This window comes from Scyliorhinus torazame, chromosome 21 (genome assembly GCF_047496885.1).
Source record: "Scyliorhinus torazame isolate Kashiwa2021f chromosome 21, sScyTor2.1, whole genome shotgun sequence".
Lineage (NCBI taxonomy): Eukaryota > Metazoa > Chordata > Chondrichthyes > Carcharhiniformes > Scyliorhinidae > Scyliorhinus > Scyliorhinus torazame.
The window spans coordinates 43,326,544-43,346,370 of record NC_092727.1 but is presented as its reverse complement, the minus strand read 5'-3'; the positions used below and the strand labels follow the sequence as shown (position 1 = coordinate 43,346,370).

Genomic DNA, 19,827 nt, shown 5'->3' with positions numbered 1-19,827 from the left:
TTTTCAGAAGATCAGCGCAGAGTAATATTAGGCAATGTGTCAGTCCAGTTTTCCAGCGGAGATTGTGGATTTCCTGCCTGGCGAGTCCCCCCTCCAGGATGATCAAGTTCCATCTAATGGGCTTTTTCAATCCAAATTTTACAAAGTTAATCACTACCTCAGGGTTGATCTCACCTTCACAGCCCTCCTGCTGTTCATGACCTCTCACTTCTTTTGCTTCAGAAGAAGGGCATTTAGAACTTAAAAAAACTCTCACCCAAAGAAAGCAGTAGGAGTGATGCACTTTCCCTTAAAGTGAAGGGATCCCGAGCGATGGAAGTCTGATAGAATTGCTGCTGTATTCATTAGGTAAAGTGACAGCACAGCACAGGCTGCCATTGCAGTGAGACTTTAATCTACAGCCAATTAGTACCCCACTTAAACTGAATTCACGTACGTCCAATAATTACAACAAAGGCTTCAGAAATTGAACTTAAACAAAGGCACACATCAAGAAACTACTGACTAAAACAAGCTTCAAAAAAAAAAAAATACAGGTTCAGGTTTCAGTTAACGGTTGTCCTTTTCCTTTTATGCTCCTCTGCCCCGCTTATTGTTGGATACAGACAGAAATGAAAAACATATCCACTTGTGATCTGAAAAGTGCAACAGCAGAATGATGAATAATGCATTGAAACTAGCAACTGTTCCCAATAAGGAGGAATAAATCAGTTCAAATTGAATTTATTCTGTCAAGTCCAAGAGGGGTTGGGGGGGAGGGTAATTTCTATACATATAGAAAAATAAAACCCCACCACAGTGGGAGACTTCCTCGTCATAATTCCTTGGGGGAGTGGGGGAGGTGGCCAGTGTAAATGATCAGTTTAATTTTACTTGGGGCGTCAGAGGGCAGACTGACTGAGAGCCTTGGCGTGTGTGTAGGTTTGGTGGAGTCAAGCGACTGAGAGGAGTTGCCTAGTCTACAGCAGGTGATTAAGTCATGCTGTGTTGTGTGCGTAGGAATAAGCAGGTAAAACATTTGGTTCAGCTTCTTCGATTGTGTTGTCAAATAATGCACTCTGAAAGGACAGAGCTCACTGAAGTGAATGCATTTTATGGGGCTGCAGCTAAACTAATTCATTCTGAAAGGTGGCTTGCATGTTCAGGGAGCCACCCTTTGTCTTTCATGAAGACGTCAGAAGTGAGTGTCCAGTCTCTTTCACTTTTTGTCAGAGATGCTCCTGCTGGATACAGCTGCTGTCTTTATTTTCCCTCACAATCTGTGCAATCACTAGGATATGAACAGCAAACCTGGTGCTTCACGAAAATGGTCCCTGGAGGTCTGAGGACAAATTTAGCAATTGGTGGGAAATAATAAGCTGAGATGAAAGAGTAGCATGAAGTGGATCTTTTCCTCCTCAAAATGTCACTCATGACATTGCCATGAAGTCTTTTTAAAACTATATATGGCACAGGAGGACAATTATACTAAAAGTGGCAGTGAAAGCAGAAATGATGGTTTAGATTTTCGGTCCTTTATGAGACAATATGAAACTTTCTTTCCAGCGTAAAGCCCTGCTATATTGTCAAAATAAGCAGAGAAATTGGTTTGTACAATGTTAAAACTGCTTTGTGACAATGTTAAGTAACTAGTGCCAATATGACATTTTAGACCAATGGTGGGCAACCTGCTGCCCAAGGCCCACATGTGGCCCATCTGTTCTGCGTGTGGCCTACGCGACAATTATTAATTGTTGTCCACACACAGGGTTGCCACATTCCATTGATTTTTATCTGTGCAGATTTGTTCCTACCAGTATGACTCAGGTGACTCGCCCGTAAAGCAAGGGCAAGAGAGGTGAAGTGGGTGCTGATTGCCCACAACATTGACTGTGAGAGCAGTGCGCTCCCTGCCCAAAGTGTAAATATTAATTTTGTTTTTACATTTGAGGTTGCCGATAGTTTTATGAATATATGCATAATTAAGAATTTTCCACAATTCATTATGAAATATTTGGTGTGTTTTAAATGTATTTAATCTTATTCAAGGGGTCATGGTTAGTGAACAAGCCCAATTTAAATCTTGTGGCCCACTGAGATGAAGGAGGGCCACTCATGCGGCCCATTCACCAGCCTAACTTTCCCATCACTGTTTTAGAGACTGATGCTTCAGTTGTCATTGAATTATTTCAGTTCTGGACTTGTGTTCCTGTTCAGCCCTGCATGTACGACAGGTAAGGGCAGAAATACAGGTAGAAGGAGGGTGATGGGGGTTCCCGGTATCCTCCACAAGTTGGGGGGATGAGGTGGGGTTCACGAATGCAGGGGGGGTGGGGGTTACTGAAGGTGGTTTGGGTCAGGATTAGGGAACCCGATCTGCGAGGAGCCTTTCAAGCTCACCAGAAGGAAACCCATCTAAGTTCGGCCTTGGTGGAGAAAATTTTGTTGAGGCCACAAAAAACAGCAAGGTGCCATTGAATATCAGGGTCTTTCTCAGTGCTGCAGGCACCAAGAAACACCCCTCTAAATGTGCTGTTCAGCGGACTTTAACTCAAGTCTGCTGACTTGCGCCCGAGGTTGTAGTTTGCATTACAGAGGCCGAAGAAGTTTTGTTTTGAGGAGGGAGGTTACGAATACAGAAAGTCAGTTGATGAAGGATGGAACTGGAGCCAATCTTTCCGCACTTCATGGCCGGGATTCTTCGACCCGGTGCCGGGTCAGAGAATCACGCCACGCTGCTGGCTTCCACATTCTCCGCCGCCAATTTTTGGGCTCCTGCGGGATCGTCGCCACGCCAGTCGGGGGCCATTGACAGCGGCTCCTCCGGCGATTCGCCGGGCCCCGATGGGCCGTGTGGCTGACGTGTTTGGCCTAGTCCCGACGGTGTGGATTACTCACCTCCCACATGGCGGGACCTGGAAGGTGAGTGTGCGGGTGCCGTCCTGGGAAGGCGGCGGGGGGAGGGGGGGGCACGGTGGCCTGGCCCAAGATCGGGGCCTACTGATCGGCAGGGGGGCTGGTTCCGTGGGGGCCTTCTTTAATCTCTGCTGGGCTCCTGCAGGCTCCACCATATTGCCCGGGGAGCAGCGCGGAGAAGGGAACCCCCGTGCATGTGCGGAAATACACCGGCCGTTCCGCGCATGGACGGACTCGCGCGGGCCGTTCTGCGCCGTTTGGAGCTGCAGGGACGACTCCGGCGGCAACCTAGCCCCCTAGAAAGGGGAGAATTCCTCACTTTCAGAGGCCATTAATGCCGGAGTCTTTGGCGCCGGTTTTCAAACTGACGTGGGGGACATAGCCCCACTATTAGAGAATCTCGCCCCAGATGTTTAGTTTATGAGATTACATATTAAAACCATTGACCTCCTACCCCAATAAAGTCTGCGTTAATTTATAGCAGATTCAAGTGAATGCCCAGTTCATGACCACTATCTGAGCACAATTAATATACAATTAACAGGGAGTGTCTGTCGTTCCTTAAAGCCATTACTCTTTATCTGAAACAGGCATTTACACATTGAGCTTTTTATCCGCCACATCCCTTTTGCTTCTCAGTCATGTGATCTGACATCATTTTTGCATCAGCATCATGTATGTTTCTGACTTTAACCCTTTATTCGACATATCCCCAAGTCTTTATCCCTACAATATTTACATCCTCCTACATCTCCCATCAATGTTTCAGATTTCACAGGTGCCTTGACCAATCTCCCTCATTTTGTTCTAATCTTCTTTTGAGGTTGAGGATATTACATATTGATGCGACCATCAATTCACTCAAGGACTCGTGTCGGAGTAAAACAGTGGTTTTAATTAACTATCAATTTTGCCTGCCTGCGACTGGTACATACTGAGGACAGTCCCACAGCCCAGCTACTCTTATACTCCTTCAAAGGGGTGGAGCCATGGGCTGAGCCCGTACATGCTCCAACATCCTCCAACATCTCCCCCTGTGGATGAAGCCATACAATGGCCCACAGATAAAACTCACAGGGTTAATAACATAGAACATAACTGGTGAATTAACTGTATTTACAAACATAGAACATAACTGGTGAATTAACTGTATTTACATTCACCACATTCATCCCCTGTAAAAAAATAAAGTCCGGCGGGGGTGATGGGTCACAAGTTCAGCCGGTCCGGCGCCTGCGACCGCCGAAGCACTGGTGTTGCAGCCGCTTCAGGTGGCTGGGGAAGTGGGTCCGGTGCAGCCCCAGGGGTGGACTCCGGGAGCGGCTCTTCCTGAGCTTCATTCCTGTGGACTGGTGTGCCGGGTGGAAGGGAGCGCGGGAGCCAAATGGGCGCAGGGGCGCTGGGCATGGGAGAAAGAGCAGGGTACAGCGCGGGGGATACTGTGGACGTAGTGGTGGCGGAGCCTGCGGGCACAAGGTCTCGGAGGGAGATGGTATCCTGTCGTCCATCAGGGTGCTCAACATATGCGTAGTGCGGGTTTGAGTGCAGGAGCTGGACCCTCTCTACCAGGGGATTGGTCTTATGGGTCCGAACATGTTTCCGGAGGAGAACCGGACCCGGTGTCATCAGCCAGGGTGGGAGCGAGGCCCCTGAGATAGTCTCCCTAGGGAAAATAAATTGGCGGTCATGAGGAGTCTGGTTTGTGGCCGTGCACAGGAGGGACCTAATAGAATGGAGCGCATCGGGGAGGACTTCCTGCCAGTGGGAAACCGGGAGATTCCTGGATCATAGGGTCAGTAGGACGGTCTTCCAGACCGTCGCGTTCTCCCTCTCCACCTGTCCGGTTCCCCGGGAGTTGTAACTGGTAGGCCTGCTCGAGGCGATGACTTTACTGAGCAGGTACTGACGCAGTTCGTCGCTCATGAACGACGAGCCCCTGTCGCTGTGGACGTAGTTGGGGAAACCAAACAGGGTGAAGACACTGTGCAGGTGGGGGTGGTTATATCGGGGCACGGGATGGCAAACGGGAAACGGGAGAACTCATCAATAATATTGAGAAAGTAGGTATTGCGATTATTCGAGGGGAGGGGCCCTTTGAAATCGATACCGAGGTGTTCAAAAGGCTGGGACGCCTTCACCAGGTGGGCCTTATCTGGTCGATAGAAGTGCGGTTTACACTCCGCTCAGATTTGGCAGTCCCTGGTTACAGCTTTGGCCTCCTCGGTGGAGTAGGGCAGGTTGCGGGCCTTGATATAATGGGCGAGCCGGGTGACCCCCGGGTGGCAGAGGTCATCGTGAATAGCCCGCAGTCGGTCCCCTTGTGCACTGGCGCATGTGCCGCGGGACAGAGCATCTGGGGACTCGTTGAGCTTCCCAGGACGATATACTATATCGTAATTATAGGTGGAGAGTTCGATTCTCCACCTAAAGATCTTATTATTCTTGATTTTGCCCCGCTGCGTATTGTCGAACCGCTACCGATCGTTGGTCGGCGCCGAGGGTAAACCGCCTACCAGCGAGGTAGTGTCTCCAGTGCCGCACGGCTTCCACGATGGCTTGAGCTTCTTTTTCGACCGAGGAGTGTCGAAGTTCAGAGGCGGTGAGGGTGCGTGAAAAAAACGCAACCGGTCTGCCTACTTGATTGAGTGTGGCGGCGAGAGCGACCCCTGATGCGTCGCTCTCCACCTGAAAGGGGACGGACTCGCCACCGCGCGCATCGCGGCTTTGTCGATGTCCGCCTTGATGCAGTTGAAGGCCTGGTGGGCCTCGGCTGCCAGAGGGAAAAGGGTGGCCTTAAATAGTGGGCGGGCTTTGTCCGCATACTGGGGGACCCACTGGGCGTAATAGGAAAAAAATCCAAGGCGCCTCTTGAGGGCCTTGGGACAGTGAGGGAGAGGGAGTTGCAGGAGGGGGCGCAGACGGTCAGGGTCGGGCCCTAGGACTCCGTTTTCCACGGCGTAGCCGAGGATGGCTAGCCTGGTGGTGCGGAAAATGCATTTCTCCTTATTATAGGTGAGATTAAGTTTTTGGCCGGTTTGGAGAAATCGGTGGAGATTGGCGTCATGTTCCTGCTGATCATGGCCGTAGATGGTGACGTTGTCCAAGTACGGAAATGTGGCCCGCAGCCCGTACTGGTCCACCATTCGGTCCATTGCTCATTGGAACACCGAAACCCCGTTTGTGACGCCAAAAGGGACCCGGAGGAAATGAAAAAGGCGTCCGTCTACCTCAAACGCCGTGTAGTGGCGATCCTCCGGACGGATTGGCAGCTGGTGGTATGCAGACTTCAGATCCACCGTGGAGAACACGCGGTAGTGAGCGATCTGATTGACCATGTCTGCAATCCGGGGAAGGGGGTACGCATCAAGTGGCGTAAACCGGTTAATGGTCTGACTGTAATCAACCACCATCCGGAGCTTCTCCTCGGTGTTGACGACCACCACCTGAGGCGAGGGAAATTGTTTGTTGCGCCGGGAATATCGGGAGCGAGCAGCGGCTTACCACTTCTGGGTGGATGAAACTCTCGGTGCTCCTGGAATCGAACAGGCAAGGTGTCTCATACCCGTTAACCCGGACGACCATCATTGAGCTCTTGAGATGCTTGGGTCGCGACTGGTCCAAGGTGACTGCGCTGAGTTGAGGGTGACCGTCGGCGTGGTCGGCTGTGCTGGGGCGGCCCCCCGGTGACTGTCCGAGCAGGCCGTATGTGTCGAGCGGCGTAGCAGATGGCGTCCAAGATGGCGGCCCCCATTGATCAAGCATGGCGGGAATCGAGGAAGATGGTGTCCAAGATGGCGGCCCCCATGGATCGCACGTGGCCGGCCGTGTGGGGGAGGATGGCCAAAATGGCGGCCTCCATGAGTCGCACGTGTTGTGCGGAGGCGGAGTCGGCAGGCACGCTGCCACATTGCGAGATCTGCGGGCCTGAGAGTCGGTAGTCCGGGTCTGAGAGGTCGCGTGCTTAGGCTTGGCGAGGCAGACCTTGGCGAAGTGCCCTTTTCGGCCTCAACTGTTGCAGTGCGCATTGCGGACGGGCAGTGCTGTCAAGGGTGTTGAGGCTGGCCGCAAAAATAACAAGGCAACCCCCCCCCCATGATGAGCGGGTGGGCGCGCAGCACAGGCCTGGGGTAGTCTCTGGTCGGGAGCCCACGAGGGGGTTGAGTGTTCGGCCGGAAATGCAGTGAGACTCTGGAAAGCGACCTCCAGTGAAGTCGCCAGTTTCACCGTCTCGTCCAGGTCCTGGGCCCCTTTCTTGAGCAGTCGCTGCCGCACGTAATTTGATCTGACCCCCGTAACGTAGAAGTCTCGGACGGCGAGCTCCCTGTGCTGAGTGGCCGTAATGGCCTGATAGTTGCAGTTGGGCGCGAGGGCTTTGAGGTCGCGCAGATAGTCGTCGAGTGACTCCCCGGGGCGCTGGTGTCGAGTAGTGAGAATATGTCGCGCATAGACCTCGTTCTCAATTTACTATGCATTAGTAAAGTGTGGCTCATTGTCAGGCCACACTTTACTAATGCATAGTAAAGTGCAATGCGCAGGATGTCAGGAGTTACATATGTTCTCTTGAGATTGAATGATTGCTCCTGCTGTGGTACAATGCAACTTATGCAATCTGTTTACTTCAATCCACCATGAGTAGTAATCACTGAAAATAAGAAAGGGTTTCCCTCTAAATTCAAATGATTCCATTCCCAAGCCCTCCCATGGCCTTGATGGAAAAGACAAACGTAAGTTTTTATTTTGTTTCTGGACTTTTTATGACACAGGTAAGGCAGTTAGAAATTATTTATTCTATGGAGTGAGTAATGCCTGACCTTCAGACTGATTGCTGTGTTCGCGCACAAGATTTTGCTATTCCTAAATGACCTTGATGAAGTCTTTGAAGAATATCAAACCAAAGTGTTCCGAGTATGACTATTCTCTCATTGAAAACAAACAGGTTATCAATGACCTGCACTGTTCGAGGTACTGCCATAGTTGCATTAGTGGGGATGTGGTCTGGCCATACTTCCAGACACTATTCTCACACTTAGTAACGTTCTTTATATTCCTTCGTGGGATGTGGACGTCCCTGGTTGGGCCAGCATTCATTGCCCATCCCCGAGGGCATTTAAGAGTCAACCACATTGCTGTGGGTCTGGAGTCACATGTAGGCCAGACCAGGTAAGGACGACAGATGTCCTTCCCTAAAGGGCATTAGTGAACCAGATGGGTTTTTACAACAATTAACAATGGTTTCTTGGTCACCTTTAGACTTTTAATTGCAGAATTTTATCGAATTCAAATTTCACCATCTGCCAGTTCTCATCAGCAACTCTCATCTACTTTATAGATTAACTTAGGTGTGTCTTTCTGCTTAGACGATAAGACGTAGGAGCAGGAGTAGGCTGTCTGGCCCCTCAAGCCTGCTCTGCCATTCAATAGGATCATGGCTGATCCCACATTCCTCATGTCCACTTTCCTGCCATTTCCCCGTATCCCTTGCTGATCAATAATCTATCGATCTCAGCCTCAAATATACACAAGTGCTCATCCCCAACAGCTATCTATGGCAAGGAGTTCCAAAGACTCACAACTCTGAGAGAAGAAATTTCTCCTCATCTCAGTCTGAAATTGGCACCTCTTTATTCTGAGCCAATGCCCTCTGATCCTAGACTCTCCCATGAGGGGGAAAATATTCTCAAAATTTACCGTTAACGTTTCCTGTATGTTCAATGAGATCACTTCTCATTCTTCTAAATTTAAATGAGTAGCATCCAACCTTTTTAACTTTTGTTTATAAGACAATCCTTCCATACTGGGAATCACATAGGAATTAGGAGCAGAAAGAGGCAATTCAGCCCTTTGAGCCTGCTCCACGATTCACTCAGATAACATAAGAACTAGGAGCAGGAGTAGGCCATCTGGCCCTTCGAGCCTGCTCCGCCATTCAATGAGATCATGGCTGATCTTTTGTGGACTCAACTCCACTTTCCCACCTGAACACCAGACCCCTTTATTCTTTAAAAAAATATCTATCTTTATCTTGAAAACATTCAATGAAGGAGCCTCAACTGCTTCATTGGGCAGGGAATTCCATAGATTCACAACCCTTTGGGAGAAGAAGTTCCTCCTGAAAATCCAGCCCTTTATTTCAGCTTGTCATGAGTTGGCCTTTCACCTTTAAAGTTGACCCACCACAACTTAATTTGGTAGACAAGGCTTGCAATATAGTCTGTTTGAGCCATTTGACTTTCTTCGATTAAACAGAAATACCTTTTCCGGGTCTAGTTTTAAATCCTGTGGGTTGCCTACCCACCTTGAGTTTAATGGTCCAATACTTTTTTTCAGGATCATTTCCCTTCCCCAGGAAAGTTAATTCTTTTGCTTGTGATTCTTCCATTTCTTGTACGTGGCTCAACTGTATAATTTTCCCCCCTCTTTTTACAGGTTGTCAGTGTTTTTGAGCGACAGTTTTGAAATTGCCTTTCTCCACAGTTGTGGCGCCCTTTTGCGGGACATTATTGTGCTTATGTGGTTTGTTCCCACCATGCTGATGTCATTTCAAAATGGTGGTTTGCACGCTTGTGGGTATTAATGAGTATTACATCTTATCTTGTTTGCAATAATGCTTCATCGAGAGCTCCAACAATGTCATGGATAAGCTCATTTTTTATAAGGCCACGAAGGAGTCCACACAGAGTTATGTTTCTTTCCAATAACCATTATATACAATACACGGTAGATCCCAACTAGGTGTGAAGAAGGCCTATATCATGTCTCAGGAATTAGGGAGCAGCATCCAGTGGGAGTGAGGCGACCAGAGCCAGAGGCCTGCCAGAGTGAGAGGGCTAGGCTGGGTAACAAACTGACCAAGCAGCAAAGTCTAGAGATAGCAGAGGCCAGGCCAGGTAGCCAGCAGCTGCCAGCTGGGAACACACGCGGTAGTCGAGGATCAAGGCTCAAGACCCGACATCTGAGCGAGAGTTGAGGTGAACAGAACATGCTTCTGCTGAGCACTGGAATTGTTCCTGCTTCTGTGCTGCTGCTTGCTGCCTTGGGTCTGTGCTCACTGCAGTCCGGTCTCTGGATTTGTGTCTCAGCTTGCAACTGTTGCTTCCATGATGTTCCAACATCTTGGTGAGTCTTATCTTTTTCTTCTCTTGTCATTCTTTCAAGGTTCTCTTTTTAAGTTCTTTCACTCACTACCACCATGTTTTATTCTGTGGTCGCACAGTTAGCGGAACAGTATTTTCCAGTGTAGCCAATAGATTAGCTATCAAACTGATGAGACAAGGTGCCATATCAGGAACATCCAATCATTGTGCTTACTCTCCCAATCTTTTGTTCCTTGCCTGAGATTGATTACCTGTGCAGAGTAAAGGAGCATCTGCTACTGGTGTAACTGCTGATGTAACTATGAGACAATATTACATGAGAAAGGGACTGCGATCTGGTGGGAAGCACAAGTCCAACCTCTTGCAGAGTACTGGACATAGACCTGTAAAGAAACAAAAATGTTTTTTTATGGCTAACAGCCTATGATTGCACTCTTAGGGTATACCCTAAAGAAACTCCATCTGGACCCCAAGCTCACGACGAAGCAACCTGTTGTAACTATTTTTTAAATACATGAAGCTGACTGCACTGACTGAAACAACATTTGGATATGAGAACTGGGTCCAAGTCTGAGTTGGGTCATATGTATGAAATGTTTTATGAATCTTGAGATGATTTCTGGACATAATTTGAACGACTTTACAGTGGAAATTAATGTAAAAGCTGGCTACACATTATACGCCAGTGAACACATTGCCCCAATGTTTACAAAGGCAGGGAAACACTTGTATTAAATGTAGGTTTGTGTGATAAACAGGGACTGAATCCATTTTAAGTAACCATTAAAATTATGTTTTGTGCCTTATAACCTTTTAGCATAAATATGCCTTTCCAACACCTACCAGTAGCAAATTGTAACATTGTATTTTGGAGGAAAAATATTGTCCATCCTGCCTTTCCCTTTATTCAGAAAGCACTTTGTTGGCTGTACATTTGGCAGCCCTCAAGTTGTGAAATGCTCTAAATGGAAGTTCCTTTATTTCTTGGTGGCGTGTAATATCTCCCAGCGTGTGCGAACCTGCAAATCCTTCCAACACTCCTACGGCTGGCGCTAAAGTGGGAACGGTTCCTGGTCAGCCACACTTGATCTGGATTGGCGCCCCTCAAGCTATAAGCGTCTGGCAACCTGTTCTGAGAATTCTTGGCTATGGAAACAGACAAAAGTTTGCCTTAGTGCACCACGAGGTGCAGGAAGAGAATTGGAATGGAATTAACTGGACTGCAAGTTTTAAACATATTACAAAACTATTAATCATACTATCCTATCCCACTCTCACTGGAGTATCATTAGAGCTGAACTGTCACCATGGAAACTATTGCAAGAGGAGGCCATTTAGCCGATCGATGCTCGATTTCCAGTTGGAGATAGGTACGCCATTGGTATTCCATCTGTTCTTGACTGGGTTGATGGACATTTTAGCTAAAGCTATCTGTCCATCCATTCTTGACAACATTGATGAATTTTTCCGAGGAAGGAAAAAACTAACTGGATCAATTCTTCTCTCAAGGAGCGTGTATTGAGGAAGTCACTGACATAGTAGCGCTGACCCTGCCTCTCCATCTTGTTCTCTGACAGATTGCACTTGTTGGCAATAAGGATTAAAGACATATTAATAGGAAGAGGGAGGGCTGATATCCATCAGGGTGGGGCAATGTGCTTGCAACATTTTTCATTTGGTACTGACACTTAAGAAATGGAAATAAAAGAGCTGAAGGCAGAAAATAACTGTCTTATACCTGCCACTTTAATTTTATAAAACGATAAAACAAACAGAATAAGTGCAGAATGCAGGATTCTTAAAACCACAACACTAAAATGGCAATGGAAAAAAATTCGTTTTTTTTTCTGTAATCATGGGCAAGATTCTCCGTTGACCGGCGCTGAAATTGGGAAAGGTGATTGGGCGAAATCGCAGCGGGCACCGGGTTCACGCCAAATCGCAATTATACGGTGCCTCAACAGTGCCGTAAATGCGTTCCGCTCCACTCGGCACATAAATGGCATTTGTATATTATTAGCGGGCCTGACCCGGTATTCTCCGGGGCCTCCACGATTCTCCGCCTCCACTGGAAGGGATTCCTCAAGGCGAAGTTCACGCGTGCTTTTATAAATCGGGGAAGGGGCACCATGGCTGATGAGGGAGAGAGAGGAGGTAGGACAATCCTGTCACTAGCCGGGCCGGCTGGGGATGGGGTGGCGGGGGGCGGGGGATGGGGGCTACCAGGGCCCGCGAGGGTGGTGCTAAAGGGGCGACGAGCCATGGTGTACCAGGGTGACCCCCTTTGGGATTGGGGCAGTGTCCAGGAAGGAACGCCATTGCCGCTGCCTGCGCACCTAATTGGCCACCTAACTTAGCCCATGGTTCTGCAGAATTCTACTGGCCGTATGGGTGCCCTCGCCCCATCAACCCCACACCCTAGCCCCCATCATCCACCACAACATGACTGCACTCCAGCCCCCACACCCACACGCCACCCTCTGCTATACCACCCCCCAATCAGTCGCCACCCTTCGGCAGGCATCATGCGGATTACCCAAGGGTAACGCCCACAGTAACCCCTACAGGTGGGCGCTGGACGAGGGTTGGGGGCGCCCCGCCCAGCACCAACGGGGCCAGGGGTGCGAGGATGGGGAGGTGGGTAGTCATGCAGGGCAGGATCCACAGTGTCAACTGGGGCCACATGTAGTCTGTTGCACCTGGTTGGGCACTGGGGTATGCACCATGCTAACATGTCGGCCTTTCACCCCCTGCAAATAATGGATTTTGGAATTCAACCAGTAATGGTGGCCTTGCTTCTAGTGCCATAGCCCTAGATGATGCACTGAGGCTGTACGAGTTGGAGCTGCTTGAGGAGGAGGACCATGCAGCAGTGGAACCTGCCCAGAGGAACAGGAGGAAGCCGGTGTTGATAGAGATCGGCCGCCCAACAGGTTGAGGAGGAGGGGGTGCAAAGGAGGCGCCGCATCAGGTCTCGCATGTGCTGGCAGCGCCTGCCATTTGAGGACCTGCCCGACCGGGCATGCCGGTGACAACTCTGGCTCAGCAACGGGACAGTGTGACATATCTGCCGGATGCACCTGGCGCTGTGGAGGAATGGGGGAGGACACCCGCACCTGGTGAACTTCAAGGTCACGGTGGCCCTGAACATCTATGCCATCGGATCCTTCCAGGCGCCGAGTGAGGACCTGTCCGGGATCTCACAGAGCTCAGTGCACAGGAGCAACTGCGCCGCCATGGAGGCCCTATATACCCAATCGGCACAATACATCCATTTCACTGGGGACCAAGCCCACCAGGCTGCCCGGTCAGCAGGGTTTGCCGCCCTCGCCGAGATGCTCCGGGACCAGGGGGTGATCGACGGGATGCAGTTCGCCCTACGGGCACCTGCAGATGACAGGCCGCTCTTCACAAACCTAAAGGGGCTCCACTCGATGAACGTGCAGCTGGTGTGTGGGCATCAGATGCGCATCATGCACGTTTGTGCCCGATACCCGGGAAATGAAATGAAAAAAAAATGAAATGAAAATCGCTTATTGTCACAAGTAGGCTTCAAATGAAGTTACTGTGAAAAGCCCCTAGTCGCCACATTTCGGCACTTGTTCGGGAGGCTGGTACGGGAATTGAACTGTGCTGCTGGCCTGCTTTGGTCTGCTTTCAAAGCCAGCGATTTAACCCTGTGCTAAATCAGCCCCAAGTGTGCACGACACCTTCATCCTACTACACTCGATAGGACCTGGCCTCTTCAAGGTGTAACCCCGGCTGAGAGGTTGGCTCCCGGGTGACAGGGGTTATCCGCTGCAGTCGTGCCTGATGGCGCTTATCCTGGGGCCACAGACCGACGCCCATGCCGTGACCCGGTGCTTAGGCATCCTGAAGATGCGATTCAGGTGCCTGGACTTCTCTGGAGTGTCCCTCCAGTATAGAACTGGGAGGGTCCCCAACATTGTGATGGCCTGCCGTGTCTTCCACAACATCGCACAGCAGAGGTGTGACGTGCTGGAGGATGAGGGTGAATGCCAGGCCTCATCCGATGAGGAGGATGTGGGGGAGAGTGAAGATAAGCAGGATATGGGACCTGGGCAGGCACGGGAGGCCGCACGGGTCGCGCTGATCACCTCCAGTTTCACCAATTGGGAAGGAGAGAACTGGCCTGGTGCACAGTTACCGCATCCCACTCCCAGCCAACAGCTGCCCTGCCCCCCCCTCCACTGGCTGCCCCCCTGCCTGCAGACCCTCCATGATACATACATACCTGCCTAACTATGGGATGCGGGCCCTGGGTTGGCAGTGACAGCGGGTCTGGCCCATGGGATGGAGGATGATGTCAACCGTCTCTGGGATGAGCTCTACTGCTATGCATCACCTGACAACGTCCGACCCCTGCCCATGGTAGCACTTCCCACCATCCACCTGGGTGATCCCTGTCTGCGAGCTGGCCGCTCTATCACATGGTCCCATTGATTCCGTCGGGTGGCAGAGGTGGAGACAGTGGGGGGGGGGAGGGGTTGGGGGATGGGACACAAGAGCAGTGAGCGCTGGCTGAACCGCAGACCCTGGGCCAAGCCTGTCATAATATGCACCCATGCACATCATGAGGTAAAAACAGGCAGTGACAGACACCCAGGTTAGCCAATCAACATACAGGGCAGAACACAACCAATCATCAGACAGAACACCAGAGGGGGGCTTCCAACTATAAAACACACAAGGCATCAGCACTCCACCTCTTTCCACTGGTGACAACTGTAGTGACAGTCAGGGTGTATATATCAGTCAGTACATTCTACACGTGGATCAGAGCTAGCCTGGTCTAGTAAGTTAGAGTTAGTACAATTAGAGTAGTAGAGAGTCAACCCACAGCCAGCTGTGTGTATTGTTACAGAAGTTCAATAAATCGTATTGAACCAACACTTACGTTTGGTGTATGCTTTACCGTTCATCTGCATCCTGTTGCAATCCATGTTACCCCAGGGTGAATAACACGACATGATACCAGGAGTCTACTCCATGTAAGTAATTTACCTTGAATAATTCAGTGACAACCAGCAAGTGCCTTCCAGCGGCATGGAGAAGATCCCGGCCCCTCCACAGCTACGGATCACCGGAAATCTCGGCGCCAACTGGCGGGCCTTCAAGCAGAAATTCAGTCTATACATTGAGGCCTCGGGCCTCGAGGATGCGTCCGATGCCACAAAAATCGCACTGCTCCTATCGACTGCGGGTGACCAGGCCATCCAAATCTTCAATTCGCTCATTTTTGCCGACAGCGAAGACAAGACCGTGTTAGCCAAATTCGACAGTCACTGTGAAGTCGAAATGAACGAGAGCTTTGAGCGCTACGTCTTCTAGCAACGCCTTCAGGGTAAGGATGAGCCTCTCCAATCCTTTCCAACTCATCTCTGCATATTAGTGCAATCCTGCAACTACGGTGACACTGCTGATTCCCTCATCAGGGATCAGATCGTGTTTGGGGTCCACTGCGAGGCCCTGCGGGAGCAGCTCCTAAAAATAAAAACATGACCCTGCCAGTAGCCATCGAGACGTATAAAGTGCATGAACAGGCGGAAAGTCGCTACTCCGCCTTAAATCGGCAGAACAGGACCAACTTGCCTCCCACGAGGCTGAGAGTGTACAGGCCATCGCCCGAATGCGGCACCTTAGCATCGATGAAGGCAGCCATTTTGCGCGCTTTTCCCGAGGTCCCACGCATGCGCACCACAGATGGGAGAACAAAGCAGCAGCTGCCCTCACTGTGCATGTGCGACGACGCACGGCGCGTTACGACGTCAACATCATGACGTGACCGAACTGCGGTACCGCCCACTTAAAGCGGCAATGCTCTGCAAGAGGCAGGCGGTGTTTAAATTGTGGGAAGCCTGGCCATTATGCAGCCTTGTGCAGGTCTGCACCTCCGATCGTGGGCCAGCGATCCCAGTTCCAATGCAAACGCGTTCAAAGTGTGCAGCAAGGGCTGCTGGATTCGGAACCTGGTAACACCACGGATCCAGAGGATGACTGCCTGGAGTCCCCATATCGTGTGGGCATCATTACCACGTATGACAAGGCCTCCTCATTTCAAATTCAGCAACACACCTACCCATCCTCAATGTGGATTCTGCGGTCTCAGCTTCTGACTTTAACCTTGCGCTCCTGGCCTATAGGGCAACCCCTCTGTCCACCGGAATGTCTCCGGCACAACTCCTTATGAATCGTGACCTGCGGACGACTGCTCTGGCCATTCATTTACCTGACCTGGATCACCTCCCAGTGCTGCAAAAGGTGCAGCAACTCAGAAACCAGCAAAAGCTGACGTACGATGCTCATGCTACTGATTTGCCTGTGCTCTCTCCGGTAGTTGCTGTTACCATCAAGTTGCCTAGTGGAGGCTGGTCAGCTCCAGTTGTTGTTGTTCAACAGGCTGCTCCCAGGTCATTCATGGCTCACATGGCTGATGGATCCATTGTCAGGCGCAACAGAAGGGCACTACGCAAACTTGCCTGCCCACCACCGGATCTCATGTTCCTAGCTGTCGTTATGCCTTTTCCGGACACTTCGCTCCCTGAGGCCACCAATCTGGCTGCAATCCTGCCTGTCAAGGCGCCGTCGCCCCACCTCCATCTCTCAGGCGGTCGACAAGGATCCGACGCCAGCCCAGAGATTGGACTTATAAATATTTCCTTTGTACATATTGTTCTGTATCTGCATGCTAGACACTTTACATGTATATATGCATTCACTCACCATTTGCTGTAAATAGTTGTATCTGTAAAAATGTTGTATATGCTCTAAGCAACCGACAAATTTTTTTAATAAAAGGGGGGATGTCATAATATGCACCCATGCACATCATGAGGTAAAAACAGGCAGTGACAGTCACCCAGGTTAGCCAATCAACATACAGGACAGAACACAACCAATCACCAGACAGAACACCAGAGGGGGTCTTCCAACTATAAAACACCCGAGGCATCAGCACTCCGCCTCTTTCCACTGGTGACAACTGTAGTGACAGTCATGGTGTATATATCAGTCAGCACCTTCTACACATGGATCAGAGCTAGCCTGGTCTAGTAAGTTAGAGTTAGTACACTTAGAGTAGTAGAGTGTCAGCCCACAGCCAGCTGTGTGCATTGTTACAGAAGTTCAATAAATCGCATTGAACCAACACCTACGTCTGGTGTATGCTTCACAGTTCACCTGCATCCTGTTGCAGTCCGTGTTACCCCAGGGTGAATAACGACAAAGCCCACGCCCAACGCCCGCCCATTTGCACCTCCCCCACCCCTCTTTGGCCGGCCCAGACCAGTCCACCCTTCGCACCCCTCTGACATGGCACCGAGGTAGGTTGTGACTTGTGCACAGGTGTTTAGTGTGAAAACACATAGACAGGTTTGTGCCCTAGCCCCTATTCCTAAACTGTGCCCTGCACCCGTCCCAACTTAACTGGTGTCTACCGTTCTGGCCTTACGGGCTCTCGCGCTATGCCTAGTTGGATCCCCAGATGGTACATCAGGAGTGGAGGCGGCCTGCTGTGACCTGGGTCCTATTTGGCAGCTGCCTTCTGGGGTGACTTAGCCTACGTGGGCCTGGCTGCTGCTCGGGTGTCCCAGGTGGCGTGGTGCCGCTGCCCATGTGATACATCAGGGACGGGAGGGAGGTGGGGTGTCCGAGGTGCTGAGGTGCTCCAGTATCTCCCATGTGGGAGTTACCGGCATGAGCTCCATCACCTCCTCCGCCTCCCTCGGGTGCCAGGTTGACCCCAGGCTACTCCATGGGACTGGGGTGCGAGTGGAGCTAACCCCTGAGGTTCCCCGCCAGCTGGAATTGCCAGGCCTGAAGGCCCGCTTCCGCCTCGAGCAGAGTCTGCATGCTCGCGGCCATGGAGAACAGGGAGTGGACCCCCTCTGTTTGGCACTGTGCCACACCATGCTGTGAGTGTGCCACCACTTTCTGGGTTTGTGCCACATCAGCCAGTGACTGCGCCATCTCCCTCTGGGACTAGGCCATCTTCCTCTGTGTCTGTGCCAAGTCGGCAAGCACCTTGGCAATGCTGCCGACGCCCTGAGCCATGACCTGCTGTGACTGGGCAATGCTCAGGAGTGCCACTGTGATGTCCAGGTGGTCCTGGCACATGGCTGTGTGTGAGAGGGCAGCCCAGTCGTGGGCTCGGCCACCGCCTGCACAGATTGCCCAAGGCCTTGGACATGTTGATCCATGGCCAAAACCTTCATCCCCAAGGCCTCCACCATGCAGTGTTGGCCCGGGTGGCATGCATGGCCGGTACCACAACCTGCTCCTACACACGGTTGGACTCCTCCAACTGCACCTGCAGGTGTTGGATGCTCGTTGACAACCCCTTGTGCAGTCCCTGGCTCTATGACTGCATTCCACTATCGATGGGACTAGCTGCAATCGAGACGGGTTTTGGGCTTCTCCTCTCCCCGTCCGCCCCCTCGGGAGTTCCTACATCCACCTGCTGTACTGGAGCATGTGTGTGGTGCACATCAGATAGTGCCCCAGGAGCGTCGTCACTAACAATGTCAACTGAGGTGAGTGTCTCTGGGATGGTTGAGGATGTTGGAGATAAATGTGATGGGAAATCAGTGTCATCCCCGGACTCGAGCTCCAGGGTGTTCCTGGATTCTGGTCAATTTCTCCCGTCCAGCTAGGTATTGTCCTCTTTGCAGCCCGGCATCTGGGGTTCTGGGGTCAGGGGCGGGGGACACTAGAAGAGCCCGCCCCTTCACCAGCAGCTCCAGCAAGGCACAATACAAGACACATGTTTGCATCATAGGTTGGGTGGGAGTTGGTGTGGCGGGGATTGTTGAGGTGGTGGGGTGTGTTGGGTTGGTGGGGTGTGTTGGGGTGGTGCAGTGTATTGGGGTGGCGCGGTGTGTTGGGGTGGTGCAGTGTGTTGGGGTGGCGCGGTGTGTTGGGGTGGTGCGGTGTGTTGGGGTGGCAGTGTGTGTTGGGGTGGCGGGGTGTGTTGGGGTGGCGTGGTGTATTGGGGTGGTGGTGTGTGTTGGGGTGGCGCAATGTGTTGGGGTGGCGCGGTGTGTTGGGGTGGCGGGGTGTGTTGGGGTGGCGGGGTGTGTTGGGGTGGCGCGGTGTGTTGGGGTGGCGGGGAGTGTTGGGGTCGCGGGGTGTGTTGGGGTGGCGCGGTGTGTTGGGGTGGCGTGGTGTGTTGGGGTGGCGGGGTGTGTTGTGGTGGCGGGGTGTATTGGGGTGGCGGGGTGTGTTGGGGTGGCGCGGTGTGTTGGGGTGGCGCGGTGTGTTGGGGTGGCGGGATGTGTTGTGGTGGCGGGGTGTGTTGGGGTGGCGGGGTGTGTTGGGGTGGCGCGGTGTGTTGGGGTGGCGCGGTGTGTTGGGGTGGCGCGGTGTGTTGGGGTGGCGGGATGTGTTGTGGTGGCGGGGTGTGTTGGGGTGGCGGGTTTGTTGGGGTGGCGCGGTGTGTTGGGGTGGCGCGGTGTGTTGGGGTGGCGGGGTGTGTTGGGGTGGCGCGGTGTGTTGGGGTGGCGTGGTGTGTTGGGGTGGCGCGGTGTGTTGGGGTGGCGGGGTGTGTTGGGGTGGCGGGATGTGTTGGGGTGGCGGGGTGTGTTGGGGTGGCGCGGTGTGTTGGGGTGGCGTGGTGTGTTGGGGTGGCGCGGTGTGTTGGGGTGGCGGGGTGTGTTGGGGTGGCGTGGTGTGTTGGGGTGGCGGGGTGTGTTGGGGTGGCGTGGTGTGTTGGGGTGGCGTGGTGTGTTGGGGTGGCGCGGTGTGTTGGGGTGGCGTGGTGTGTTGGGGTGGCGGGATGTGTTGGGGTGGCGCAGTGTGTTGGGGTGGCGCGGTGTGTTGG

General features: G+C 51.9%; 1 protein-coding gene across 1 annotated transcript in view; it reads left to right on the top strand.

The window, feature by feature from the left end:
* Positions 1–888: 888 nt before the first annotated feature.
* LOC140398257 (neuromodulin-like) overlaps positions 889–19,827 on the top strand; it is a 232,277-nt gene continuing 213,338 nt past the window's right edge. Inside the window, exon 1 of the mRNA XM_072486709.1 lies at positions 889–1,009. Within this exon, the coding sequence (XP_072342810.1) occupies positions 980–1,009 (30 nt within the window). The 5' untranslated portion in view covers positions 889–979. The remainder of the gene's footprint in view (positions 1,010–19,827) is intronic.